The following is a 13,059-nucleotide window of genomic DNA, read 5'->3' as shown; positions in this document are numbered from 1 at the left end:
CTTCACCACACTGGATGCTGGCATTTCAACCCATTCCTAAAACTTGAGATAGCCAGCGAAATCTGCTGTTAGAATTCAAACGTACAGTCTTCTTTATACAAAATATAATGTATTTTATGCAAACTTGAATTATGTAAAATTGATACATGGTATGCTAAAAGTATTAATAAAGCCTCACCCAAATTTTAAAAATAGAAATTGACAAGAATTACATCATTTCAAAGCTAGAGAGCTTGAATAAATTGTAAAGTGTTCAAGCTACAGACACATGGCAGTGCTGTTTTGCCCAGTAAAATGCAGATACCTGATGTTCTTTGGCAGTATTCTGTGAACCGCACTGCTTTTTACTGCATAGGAGCCTGTGGTTGTGGATTTGGTGTCTTTTTTTTTTGTTATTTTAACATCTGCTCTTGTTATAATTTAAAATGTCTTTATATCCTATTACAGTGTCGCCCAAGCATTGATTAAATGGTTGATGGTGGTGCTTGTACTAGTGTTGAAACTAGCCCATGAAAATAAATAAGTTTGGAATAAAATTTAGATGTGGTAAAACATGATAAAGAAGGTCAAACAACCCCTATGATACTCTGTGCTGTAATTTAGGAGTGTGAGGACTCTGTAGACCACTGGAGATGATGCTGAGAAAATAAAATGGAGCATTGAAATAAAAATGCACTGTGGTGATGTAGAGCTGTGCCCTCCTGAGAGCGCATTTATTCCTGTGGAAAAATCAGTTTTGAATTTTGCATATATTGAATTATTCAAAGCCTTCAGGAACACATCCCTTGCATAAAATACAGTCATCTTGTTCTCGAGATTTTTTTTTGGTAATTAAAATTATTATATAGCAGTTTTTAAATCTCCTTTTAAAAAACTCACTGGGACAAAAATAATAGGTTTTTATCTTTAAAGTCTAGAATGTGAATGACTTTTATCAATAGGCCTCACCATATACTTTATATCTACCTTAATAACTTCAAGCTGTTCTTTCCATAATAGTTTTAAAGGTTTCTCGCTTTAAAACTGTATATCCAGGGTCATAGGGACATCTAGGACAAGCATTTGACATCCCAGAATAGAATGTTAGAATTGAAGAGAACCTTAGAGTTCATTTTACAAAGGGGGAAACAGATGGTTAGAGAGGTCAGCTAAGGGACTGGCTCAGGATCACACAACATTTCAAAGAACTGCATTTTTATATTTTTATAGTGTATTTTAAATTGTATTTAGTCTCTATATTACAGTATCTTTTCCTCCCTCTTTACTTCCTTATATGTATTGAATTTTCCAACCATGATAATAAGCTGAAGTTGAGATATGACACAGGGTACGAGTGGAAATACCAATTCTTCTTTAAAAAAAAAATCTCTGTAGGCTTTTTTCCTACTCAAGACTTTTGGGGTACATAATCTCATAATTCAGCCTTTTTTATCAGTTTCTAATACCAATAGGAATGTGCTACTACATACATTAGAAAGGACATGATACAAATAGCACATCAAATTCTGATGAAATTGTTCCTCATGGAGTTTTTCTTCTTTTCAAGATAATGCATATGGTAAAACATTACGGCAACACCATGGCTGGGTAGTTCGAGGGGTTTTTGCGGTAAGTAATCCTTCTGCCTCCTAATGTTCTGATGGTCACAGCAAGGTGTTTTGTTTTGCTTTGTGTGTGTGGTGTTTCTGTTTGTTTTTGAGAATAAGAACGAAATATTGCTTATTTCATTTAAGTCTATAGGTCTTTGTTGTATGGAAATGTTGGCAATTAAAAGTAAGAAAAGACTGTTAGAATGTGCTTCACCTTATCTAGTTCCAGTGACCCTGAGAAGATTTGTCTCAGAAGTGGTTGCCTTCTGATGTGGTAGTAAAGAGTGTCAGTGTAGAGATAGGCAGGAAGCTGTCAAATGCTCACCATTGAGGGGAAACCAGTGGTGGTTTCAAGCCCATAGCTCCCTCTGCTGCCTGTTAAAGTCAATCCTGTTAATTCTCAGATTTTAGTCAGGTTTTTTTCCCCTAAATTGAATTTTGTCTTGAATATTAACTGACCTGGATTGCCAGTGGCTAGGACTAGAAATATCTTCTTACCCAGTTATTTTCTTTATGGAGGTGTTTGTATTCATATGTTTGGGCTCCTGTTAGCTACCGCTCCTTCCTTCCTTGCATGACCTAGGAAGAGCACACACCTGAGAATCATAGTCCCCCGGACAAATCACTTAGCCTGCTTTGTGAAATAGAAGGAGAAGATGGCCCCTTTATGTCAGCAGTAATACTCTGTTGTTCTCTCATCTGGGGAGAGGTCAGCCTTAGTCAGGTGCAGCCATGAAAAGGCAGAGTCTCATGTAGTGGTACAGTAGGAAATGTCATAGAGTATGAGTGTTGTTTGGAAGGTCGGGGGATTAAAAAGAGCCTTGCAGATGATGGTCTTTTACTAATTTAAAGCATGGGAGACATCATTTGCCTAAGGTAAGAACTGTTCAGGTCATGATTTACTAGGAGGCAGGTAAAGAAAGTGGGAAGAATTTACCGTGGAAGAAATCAAATTTTAGTGAAAACGAAACATTTTTGAAAGCATAGAGATGACTAGCTCTGTGTCCTACTGTTCACTGGAATAGGAGCCAGACCAGTTGCAGCCACTGACTACTCACACTTACCTTCAGTGCGTGTTTAATAACATAGTAATAGTTGCCATTTGGCTGTTGGACACTTACTGTGCATCAGGCACTGTGCCAGGTACTTCTGTGTTCACTCTCTTTGGTAATCCTCAGGATTAACTCCCACTGTTGTACAAGTTCAGAACTGTTTGTTCCAGTCCCAGAGTGAGGCAGTGGCGGAGTCCAGGTCTAAACCCAGATCTGCTGTCTCCGAGGCTGGTGCTCATCCCACACATCACAGCTCTTCACAGTGAAGACAGACTAACTGAGAAACTGCTAGTGAGAAATGAGGCAAAGGATGCTGCTGCATTCATCAGTCTCCCTGAGTAAATACTGTGATTGCCTGCAGGTGCCTCACACCCGCGTTCCCTTGGTGAGGTGACAGAGCATGAAAACACTGAGTTGCACCATTTATAAGAAACATAAATGTGGTTTGGGGTGGTTGTTTTTTTTCAGAATAGAGGACAGAGTTTAATCCTGAAATATTATTGATGATCCGAGATGTTGCCAACAAGAATGAAGCTATAGCACAAAATTTATCATAAGCATGAGTCTTTAAAAGAACATTTTAACTTACAGGATTTTTCCCAATATATAGTAATGTAGACTCATTGTAAAAAAAAAATTTTTTTTAATTATGGAAGAATAGAAAGGGTAAAAATTAAAATTGTCCATAATCTCACCACTCTACAATAAGGATTTTTAACATTTTTGTGTTTTACCTTCTTAGCTCTTATTTTCATATACTTTTACATATTCTCTTCAATATGGTTCTATTTCATTTCATATATTTATATAAATATCTACTTATAGATACTTATATTTACATGTTTATTTTATGTGTATAATTACCTTTATTTTGTATACCTACTCTGTATATGCATATAAATTTTTTGACATTTAGCTGGTTGTATAATTTTGTATTCTTTTTCTCCACTTTTTAATTTTTTATATTTTCTAGTTTTATGGAGAAATAATTGACAGACGTTACTGTATGTTTAAGGTGCACAGCATGATGGTTTGATTTACATGCATTGTGAAATGCTTACCACAATAGCTTCAGCTAACATCCATCTTCTCATATAGATACAATTCAAAAAAAAGAAAGGAAAAAATGTTTCTCCTTGTGATGTGAACTCTTAGAATTTACTCTTGGAACAAGTTTGCTGTGTATCCAACAGCAGTGTTAGCCGTAGTCTTCCCCACTTATTTTTAGGGACTGCATAATATTTCCCTAGTATGGAGGTACCGTAATGTATTTGCCCAAATCTCTGTGTTGGAAATTTCAGCTGCTTCTAAATTTGTTTTTACAGACAGAACAGCATCTGTTTTTATGCATTTTTGACTAAAACAGTTATTTCCTCAAAATAGGTTCCTAGAAGTAGAATTGCTATGTCTAATACCAAGAAACTACAGCCACAACTTAGAATTGGAGCACTTACCATGCACTAGATGTTGTTTTAAGTGCTTTACTTACATAAAGTTATTAATCTCATAACTCTGAGGTAGGTTCTCTTATTTTCCCTGCTCATAGACAAAGAAACCTGAAACACATAGAGGTGAGGTAATACACCCACAGTTATAGAGAAAGAACATTTTGAAGACTTGATATTATTGCCAATATTTTTTCAAGTTGCTGGTTTTTAAGAAAATAGATTATGTTGAGCATTTGGCAACAGCCTTTTCAGTAGAGGAGCTACCTTTCAGTGTCTCTCCTGTTATTCTCTAAGTCTTCCCTACTTTGGAAAGCTTATTGAGTTTTCTAATGTGCTAATTAAAATTATCAGGAGCAAATTCATTTAACTAATCCTGGTTGCTCAGGGAAATGGCTTTTACGCTCAAGGAATTTGACTTATTTACCAGACAAACAGTGAACTTTTATCTTCAAACAGTTACCGTCTGTGGAACTGATGGCCAGTCTAGGCTCTGCCTCTTTCTGTGGCTGCGTTTGGCCTCATCTTCAGTTGAGTTCTGTCATCGTTTCCCAGATAGACTCGGCTGCATCACAGTCCACTAGGAGTCTTTAAGAAATCTGTAGTCCTGGGTTCCACTCTGGAGAAACTTTAAAAAATTTTTTCTTTTACTTAAATATATATACACAGAGTTTTGTTTTGTTTTTTATCACAGAGTCCAAAAAGGTTATAACAGAAAATAGCAGTTTGTTCCATACTTCTCAGACTCACTAAAAGAGGCTGCCACTTTCAACTGCTTTGACTATTTCTTCCAATACCTCTGTAGTTCTAAAACGATTTACTGTTCTTTGTGGACTTATCAGTGTTAATCGCTGTTGATTTCTGTTATAGGTTAGAAATTAGCTCTCTTAGACCTTACTGTCACTACCTCACCTCCCCTGCTTCCACCTTCCCTATATAATTATATCACAAGGTAACATGATGATGATGAGCCAGAATTCTGTGATTTTTTTCGTTCTTTCTTACACGAGGTTTACATTTTTCCCCGTACCATCAGATTTCTCAGATCACCATCATTCTGAACTCACGAATGTATCAGATTACCTGTATTTTTTTTCTTGGAGTGTGCCCTTCCAGTACTTTCTAAACTCTTCTTCCAGTCTAAATTGTTGTACTGCTATTGCCCTAGGACTTTTCTTCACAGGTTTTCCTATATTGCATCCCCACCTCACCCTAATTCCATTTCCCAAGTCCTATGCCTTCCTATTTCTTGATCCAATCCCTTTTTTTGATGGTATCCAAACTCCAGTAACTTCCTAAGAAAGGGTGCAAGGGAGGTAAATTTTTGAGTTCCTGGAACTATCTTTATTCTGCCCCTTTTTTCCTAGAGTGTTGCTCTGGCTGGTGTAGAATTCTAGGTTAATAGTAATTTTCTCTCAGTACTTTGAAGGCATTCCTCTGATGTCCTCCAGCTTCCAGTGTTACTGTTGTAAAATCTAAAGTGCCACTGTGTATAAACTGTTCCTCACCTCCTTCTAGATGCTTTTAGGATCTGTTCTTTATGCCCACATTCTAAAATTTCACTGTGTTCTCCTTTTGGTCTTTATCATTCATTCTGCTGAGCACTTGGATAGGTCTTTAAATCTGGAGACTCATATCCTTCAGTTCTGGGAGACTTTCTCACATTATATTTTTGGACAGTTGCCTTCCCTTCATTCTCTGCTCTCCCTGTACCCCTATCATTATTTGAGTATTCATTGTGTGCCAGGCAGTGGAATAAACACATCCTACATGTCCCATTAATCCCTCAAATAAGGAAAGTGCTATCAGTCATCTTCTATAGATGAGGAAACTGAGGTTCTAGGAGTTTAATCACCTTGCTTAAATTCCTCAAGCTAATATGTAAAAGATTGGGGATTCAAGTCCAGGTCTCCTCACCCACGCCTGTGCTTTAACCACTGCATAATGCCAGTCACTTTCCAGTTGCAAAAAAGGAGAGGGTTGATTCTCAAAAGACTTTCAATATAAGGAAGCTCAAGGAAGCAACTGCAGAATGATTATTCAAGATTCCGAAAAGTCTCCAGAGAACTCAGCGGAGCCAAACCAGTAGGTGCCAGATAGATTTTAGCAAGCTTAGGGAACAGTTGGCCTGCAAAGGGAGGGGAGCTATAAGGAGCTTAGGAAATCTTCCATCAGGGAAGCAGTGTGGTTGGTGGTGTAGTTGAAAAAGCATAGAGATGAATCTAAGTTCAGATCCCGGCCCTGGCGCTCACTAGCTGTGTGATGTCTTTCTGTCAAATAGGAATGTAAATTGTACAGGGTTCTTACAAAGATTAACTGGGATAAAATACGTTAAAGCATCAGTGTACAAGCAGACAACAAATGTTAACCCCCTTCCTTTTTAGAAAATATTCAAGACTACAAAGGAAATATCCATGTAGGGAGAAATAGGAGACACGCAAAGAAAGTACGTGGAGATGAGATACAAATAGGATGGTGAGACGCCCTGCCAGGCTGGCCACGTGCCGACAAAGACTATGGTAGCAGAACGCATGCAGGTCATCCTGAGCACTCAACCGGAAGAGGCTGGATCACTGTGAATGAGAAAGGAGCTTTTTTCAAACTGTTTCTCTCAGCATTCCCTGACTTGATGGGATTATGCATCCTCAAGATGGCCCAAGAACATACTTGCTTCTTCTAGCCTTAAAGTGATTTGGTGCTTGAAACGTAATTTTAGAGTCCATGAGCTGAAAGGCTGTATGCCTTTTTTTTTCACTCTTGCTCCCCTCAGCTCTGTGTGTGTGTGAGTGTGTGTGCACGCATGCGCTTGTGCATGAGTGTAATGTGCAAGAGAGCGAGCCGTGCTGCAGCTTCTCACGGGCAATTCTTTTGCAGTTAGCTCTGAGGGCAGCTCCATCCTATGAAGATTTTGTGGCTGCATTAACCATTAAGGAAGGCGACCACCAGAAAGCAGCTTTCAGTGTTGGGATGCAGAGGGACCTCAGCCTTTACCTCCCCGCCATGGAAAAGCAGCTGGCGATACTGGACACTTTATATGAGGTCCACGGACTGGAGTCTGACGAGGTGGTATGATGTCTGCAGGGCAGCGCCGCCTCCTAACTTCAGGGAATAAAGTTCGCTAAAGTGTTTCGTTGCCCTACTTAATTTCCAGCAGCAGCTTCAGTCCTCTCCAATCCCTTACTTGGGGGGATGGAGAGGAGGAGGCAAAGCCTAGTGCTTTTATGTATAATTTTTTAAATGCATATATGTTTTGTGTGTTTAAAAATCAAGGTGCTATATATGCAGTTCAAAGGGCCTCCTGGAAACCAAATCATAGCTGTTACACAGACGTGAACAGCGAGTTACAAGAGCAGATTTGACAAATGAATTTGTTAGTATTGTGTTTTGCTTTTAGTTGGCCACCCAAACCCAAGCTGAAAATGAGCAATTTTTTTATCAAGGACTGTAACTCATAGCCAGTGTTTCAATCAATTTAGAATTAGACTAAAAATTTAGAGGGAGCTCAGCCCCTTTGTTGAAGCTATTGAAATGTACAGTTTGCTATTCCTAGGCATCCTGCAAAGAATCCTCTTCTCTGTGGCTCTGTGGGCCAGAAGAGCCTGTGTAGTCAGTGTGTCCGGGACGTTGGTGTGACCGAGCAGTGCCATCCCTGTTTATGGGCCAGGAGACTGGCTCTGAAGAGATGAGTGGTATGTCCCAGACCCGAGCTGGAGGACAGTATGGGAGGGGTGGGACAGGTCACCTGAGGTGACCCCTGTGCAGTGCACACCTTGGCCAGCCTGCTTTCCTCGGCATCATCTCAGTTGGACATCAGAGCAAAACCGTGACATTCAGGGATTATTATTAAACTTCAAAAGTAAGGTGTATAGGTCGAGGGATTTGCTCAGTCACACAGCCACTGAATAGAAGAGCCGCGTGATTTCCATGTGTGATCTGGACCACCTCTGCATCAGAATCACATGGCGTGCTTGTTTGAAAAGCAAATTCCCAGGCCTTACCTTGACCTGAAGAACCAGAATTGTGGGATTGGGACTCAGGATAATAAACCTTGAATTTGAATAAACTTCCCAAGTTATTCTTGTGCACACAGGGTTGAAGAGCTATGAGATTAAATTCTAGTTTACCGAATTCCCAGTCTTCTGCATGAACTAAATGATGTGTCCTTTTTTTTCAAAGAGGAAGAGGCTATCGTTGAAATGAAGTAGTTAAAGGGAGAATGAGAAATGGAGCAAGTTTACTCAGCAGGTTTCTTAATTGAGCCAGCAGGCCTTCAGGGACCACGGTTCTGAATGTGCTCTCTGATCAGTCTTGGCTTTATCACCAGTGGTGCAGAGTAAGCTAAATGCAGCTGCTTATCTTATCTCAGAAGCTCTGGGACTGTGTCACAGTTTAAAGGTGGGATTTAAGCCTTTCACAAAGCAACCTTGTGTAGGCGTTCTCCCGAAGAGTGTGATGCCAGGACTGTGGCCCTAGTCTCTCAGTGGGCCAGGCTGCCAAGAGCGGGCGGCGGGAGAGGCCATGGCTGCCTTCCCTGTCAGGGGCTACTCGCTTTAAGTAGCTGGAAGGGAAACTCCCTGGGTAGAAGGTGAGTTCCTTTGAGGGGCACAGGTGATGCTGTCCCGAGGGCAAAGAAAACCCTCTCCTTAGGTGAGAGATTAATGTAGGGAGGGGTATTGATTTTTTTTGTCTGTCTTAAAAAAAATGGGCATTTATGTAGCTCAAATTAACGAAGCAGATACTGTGCTCAGTAAGGACTTCTGGAAAATGCTTAACCTTTAGAAAAGCAACATCAAATATTTTAAGGCTAGGGAGAAAAAGGGTGCTTAAAGTGATGTTGATTCTTTTGTATCTTAGCGCTTGCTGTTAGCAGCTGCTAAGGTGTGTATGTTGTCTTCTCCCATTCCCACGAGTAATTAGTGCGGACCTCCTTCTCTGGCTAGTGTGAACATGATGGCAGGACTAGGGGATAAGTTAGACTTCCTGCCCTTACAGAGCCTCCTAAAAGGGAAAAAGAAAAAGCCACCAGCCTTTGCTTTACCTTGAATGAATGCACATTAGACATTGCGCCATTGGGTGGGGACGCTGCCAGGAGATTGTAAGTGTTGTGAAGCACGACCGTTCGGAGCAAGTGGTGGTGCTCCCCGACACCTCAGGAGAGCTGGTCTGGTCTCTGGGAGAGAGGTGGGCACACTGAAAATACCTCAGATTTTCCACCGAGGCTTTGAATACACACAGAAAGAAAGCTGCTCGGCGCGGCCATTTCGCGGTTCTGTAGGTACTGCCTTGGTGTATATGACCCAGTTTTCTGGGAAAGAAGGGTTTCATATTATCTGGGATCTTTGGGAACCCAGATCAGAGTAGCTTGAATAACTTGAATAAGTTGCATTACCTACTCAACACTTTTCCAACCCTACAGAAAGGGGGTAATGTTTTTTGATAGGTATTTTCCTCACTGGAGCATACTAAGTTTACCTAAGATGCGTAAAGCTCTGGAAATTGAACTTCATCTTAGATGACAAATTCAACTTGGCCTGACGCTTGGCACGGTCAGAGCTTCCTCCTGAACCTGCAGTATTTGCTTCTCCATTTTATTTAAAGGCATAATGTGTGCTAATTGACATTTACTATCTAAGACGAGGACAAAGAGAAAAGATAAGGCTTTCTCTCCATAATCCTCTAAGATTCCTGGGACCTCTAAGCTTTCTTTCTCTGACAATGAGAGGAGATGGGAAAACGCTAGTATGTTTGTTCCTTGCTCAAACGTTTTTTAGGATTCCCTTTCTAGAGTAACCTTTAGAGAGATCCTGAAGGAAAAGAAAAAAGGTAATGTGTCTTCTAACTAATAAGTAGCATTTGGACGACCTCCTATAAGGCACTTCCATACACATAATTTCATCATGTCTGCACTTCTCCCCACAGCAGAAGCCAGCCCTCACACTTAGGAGGGATTAATATATATTTGTCTAACTGAACAAAATCCTTTCAATGATGGCAAATTTTTTTTGTCCTTGAAAGCAGATTTGATTCATTTTACTTAATCTTGACAAAAATGTTAAGTTAGAGGGATACCTTTTGGGGAAGAACCAACTTGTGACTCTGAGGTAGAAATGATTTTCTCATCACCTCTTGATCCAGCTCCTCAGGTAGTTCTAGAACTGGGGCTCTTGGAATGTTGAGCATATCAGTCCCCAGGGCATTAACTTTGAAAGGCAGCGTTTGTTAGGATGTGTAAGTAGTGGCTTCAGGTGCCTTGTCGTCATTATTTGTGTGTCATTCTGAAAATAAATGCTCCCCAAATGTCATATTCCACGATGAGGGATATCTGAACTCCATAGTTGAGCCCTGCTGCTTCTCTCTCCTCTTCTGTTACTAATGATTGCGAACAGTGCCCCCCCCATCAGAGCACCAAATCCATCCCCTTTCTTAGCTGTTCTGCTCCGTTCCTCAGCAGCAGCTTCGAGCACATATGTGGAGCATCTGGCACAGACCTAGCCGGGGTCAGGTGCCCAGTGAGTGGGCATTCTCTTCCCCTCCCAGACTGCAAGAGCTTCTTAAAGAACCCCTGTTCCCATGTGTAGCTGTAAAGCAGGTGACCACATGGTGTGTAGCATCTAGGAAAGGTGATCTGTTATTAGATGAGTGCTGCTGGAAAGGTTTGCAGTCTCCTCTTTTTGATTATTAATTAATCAAAAAGTTAATGCTTTCAACTTTATATTTTCGGAAAAGTGTTTTTAATTAAGAAAAATATGTGGTAGGGACCAATAAATAAATTATACTCTTCTTTATTAAATTTGAAGTAAGTAAAAGAGCTGAAGGAAGAGGTGTCTTATTAAGGAAACTTAATCTGATTGTGAAAGTCGTATGTATGAAGAAATATCATTTAAGTCAGTAGGAAGAGTCAAAGGGTCATGAGCGATACAAGACGATGTGATTTTGGAAACTTCCTGAAACAACACTTTTTATGTTTTTCTCTACTAAACGACCGTGTCCTATAAGAAGTTGGTTACATGATGGTGCATTTCTGAATCATCGATTAAAATCAGTTGCTTCTGATATTAGTCATGGGTTGTATAACTCTTCAGCTTCCCTGCCCTTGTGTTTCGTTTCTTTTTTTAAGGTGAACTGTCAACCTTTAAAAATTTTTTTAGATTTAGAATTTATAGGTACAGTACATTTTAAGCCATTGTTCTGTTAGCTGAGCTAACATGTTTGGTCTTGGAGGGGCTGACTTCCATGCCGTTTGTGATCTGGTGGACTCTGTACATGAGCTTCAGTGTCTACGGCAGCCTGTGTCCCTGTGACATGCACATAGAGTGCTTTACTTAGAAACACACTCTGCTTCTGGGCGGCCCTTTGTGGTCTGCAGTTGCTTACTCAGGGGTTCATAAGAATGACAAAAATACCCACTAGCTGTCTAATAGTATTTTAAGACTGCTTATCTATTACAAGGGTGTTAGGGTCCTTTCAGCAATTCCATGAACATACTGTTCAGTAGACCTCCTCTGGAAATGCCCCCAGTCCTATCCTGGCGCAGGCAGTAGCCTGTGTACAGAAGCCATTTGCATGATTTCTTGTTGCGCTGCTGCATCAGGGCACTTGGAAGCGATCCTCAGCGGTACGGTTGACGCAGGCATTGATCTTTCTTCTCCACTGTTTCTATATAGCTTTAAATTAAAAGGAAAAAACATACCACTACTCTGCAAAGCAAAAGTTTTCAAAATTCTTCGGTTACCCTTTTTAATCACTTCTCTTTGAGCGTGAACAAATGTTTTCAGCTAAGCTATGTGAGAACACAACAGATCTTGCTTGTTTTAAGCACTGTCCATTCTATTTTATATATTTTAAAGTGTGATCAGTATTTCTTCCCTGTACTTGATAAACAGAAACCACCCTGAAATGGTTGATACCCCTTGCAAAGTTGATCTCATCCACAGACTCCTGCGTATCTGTGTCTGTTTATAGGTGTATATGGAGTCAGTGGTGACAAGAAAGGTGATCTAGAAGTAATTCTGTTGCTTCCCAGAAGGCTAATGAGCCAGTCTCCTGTGGCATGTTTGATGCATGAATCCCTTTGTGTCATGACAATTTTCACTAGAATGTCAGTAAACAGCCCAACTACCTCATATGAAATTGGCTGTGGACAATCTGTGTCAGATGAGACATGTGTTAAGGTTGATTTAATCTGGTTAATAGATTGGACAAAATGATGTCTCTATAAAGAAGAAAGATGTTAGACCAGATGCCAAAGGCTACAATGTACATAGATTTCCCTGGGTTGCTTTTTTAAGTCAGTGTTTAATTCTACCCCCAGTATTCTCATCTCCATTGTTTGTGATCTCATAGATCCATGCACTTTGAATACCTGTCACATGCAATCCTATGTTACCTGTTCTTGTCCTTCAGCATTTTGAATGAGCGTCATAATGACAGTAGAAAGCAACAGTAGAAAGCAAGTGTCCAGTGGTTTGTTGATTCCTTAATTTTAATGGACCTTTACTTAGAATATAATGTGTTGGAGCCTTTAAGGATCAACTGATAAATGAGAATTTCATGTTTAGGTTTCATGTAAAACTCTGTCCAAGTTCTAACTCTGTATCTTGTGGGGAGGGGGAACAAGGGAGGGATTTACTTTTTTTGCAAAAATATTTGAAAACATCTGTCAGATTTTATATTCATTAGTTATAATAAACTTATTTTTAAAGTATTTTATCAAGTGCTTCTCTTAAAGATTGTGTGGGTTTTTGCTTAATGAATATGCCAGTAATAAGTTTCATTTATGGAACACATACTATTTGCTGGGCATCACTCCAAGCTCTTTACAGATATTAATACACTTAGTCCTCCTAATCACTCTATGGGGCCGGTACTGTTATTAACCCCAAGTTACAATGAGGAAACTGAGGCACAGACTGAGGAAGCCCCTGGTCTAAGGTCCCACAGCCGATGAGGAGTAGAGCCAGGCTACAAACTGAG

General features: G+C 40.1%; 1 protein-coding gene across 8 annotated transcripts in view; it reads left to right on the top strand.

Moving 5' to 3' along the window:
* Positions 1-11,877, top strand: part of PLEKHA8 (pleckstrin homology domain containing A8) — a 102,499-nt gene extending 90,622 nt beyond the window's left edge. For 3 of the 8 annotated variants that reach the window (XM_027102286.1, XM_027102283.1, XM_027102282.1), the window contains 2 exons: positions 1,547-1,608; positions 6,961-11,877. In XM_027102286.1, the coding sequence (XP_026958087.1) occupies positions 1,547-1,608; positions 6,961-7,158 (260 nt within the window). In that variant the 3' untranslated portion in view covers positions 7,159-11,877. Of the gene's footprint in view, positions 687-1,546; positions 1,609-4,024; positions 6,137-6,470; positions 6,543-6,960 lie in introns of those variants that run through there. The other 5 variants (XM_027102288.1, XM_027102287.1, XM_027102285.1 and 2 more) reach the window with 5 other exon arrangements.
* Positions 11,878-13,059: the final 1,182 nt, after the last annotated feature.

The sequence above is a fragment of the Aethalodelphis obliquidens genome, unplaced genomic scaffold (assembly GCF_003676395.1).
Source record: "Aethalodelphis obliquidens isolate GAN/ISIS:26980383/991018 unplaced genomic scaffold, ASM367639v1 scaffold5, whole genome shotgun sequence".
Taxonomy (NCBI): domain Eukaryota; kingdom Metazoa; phylum Chordata; class Mammalia; order Artiodactyla; family Delphinidae; genus Aethalodelphis; species Aethalodelphis obliquidens.
This window is presented reverse-complemented; position numbering and strand designations above follow the sequence as displayed.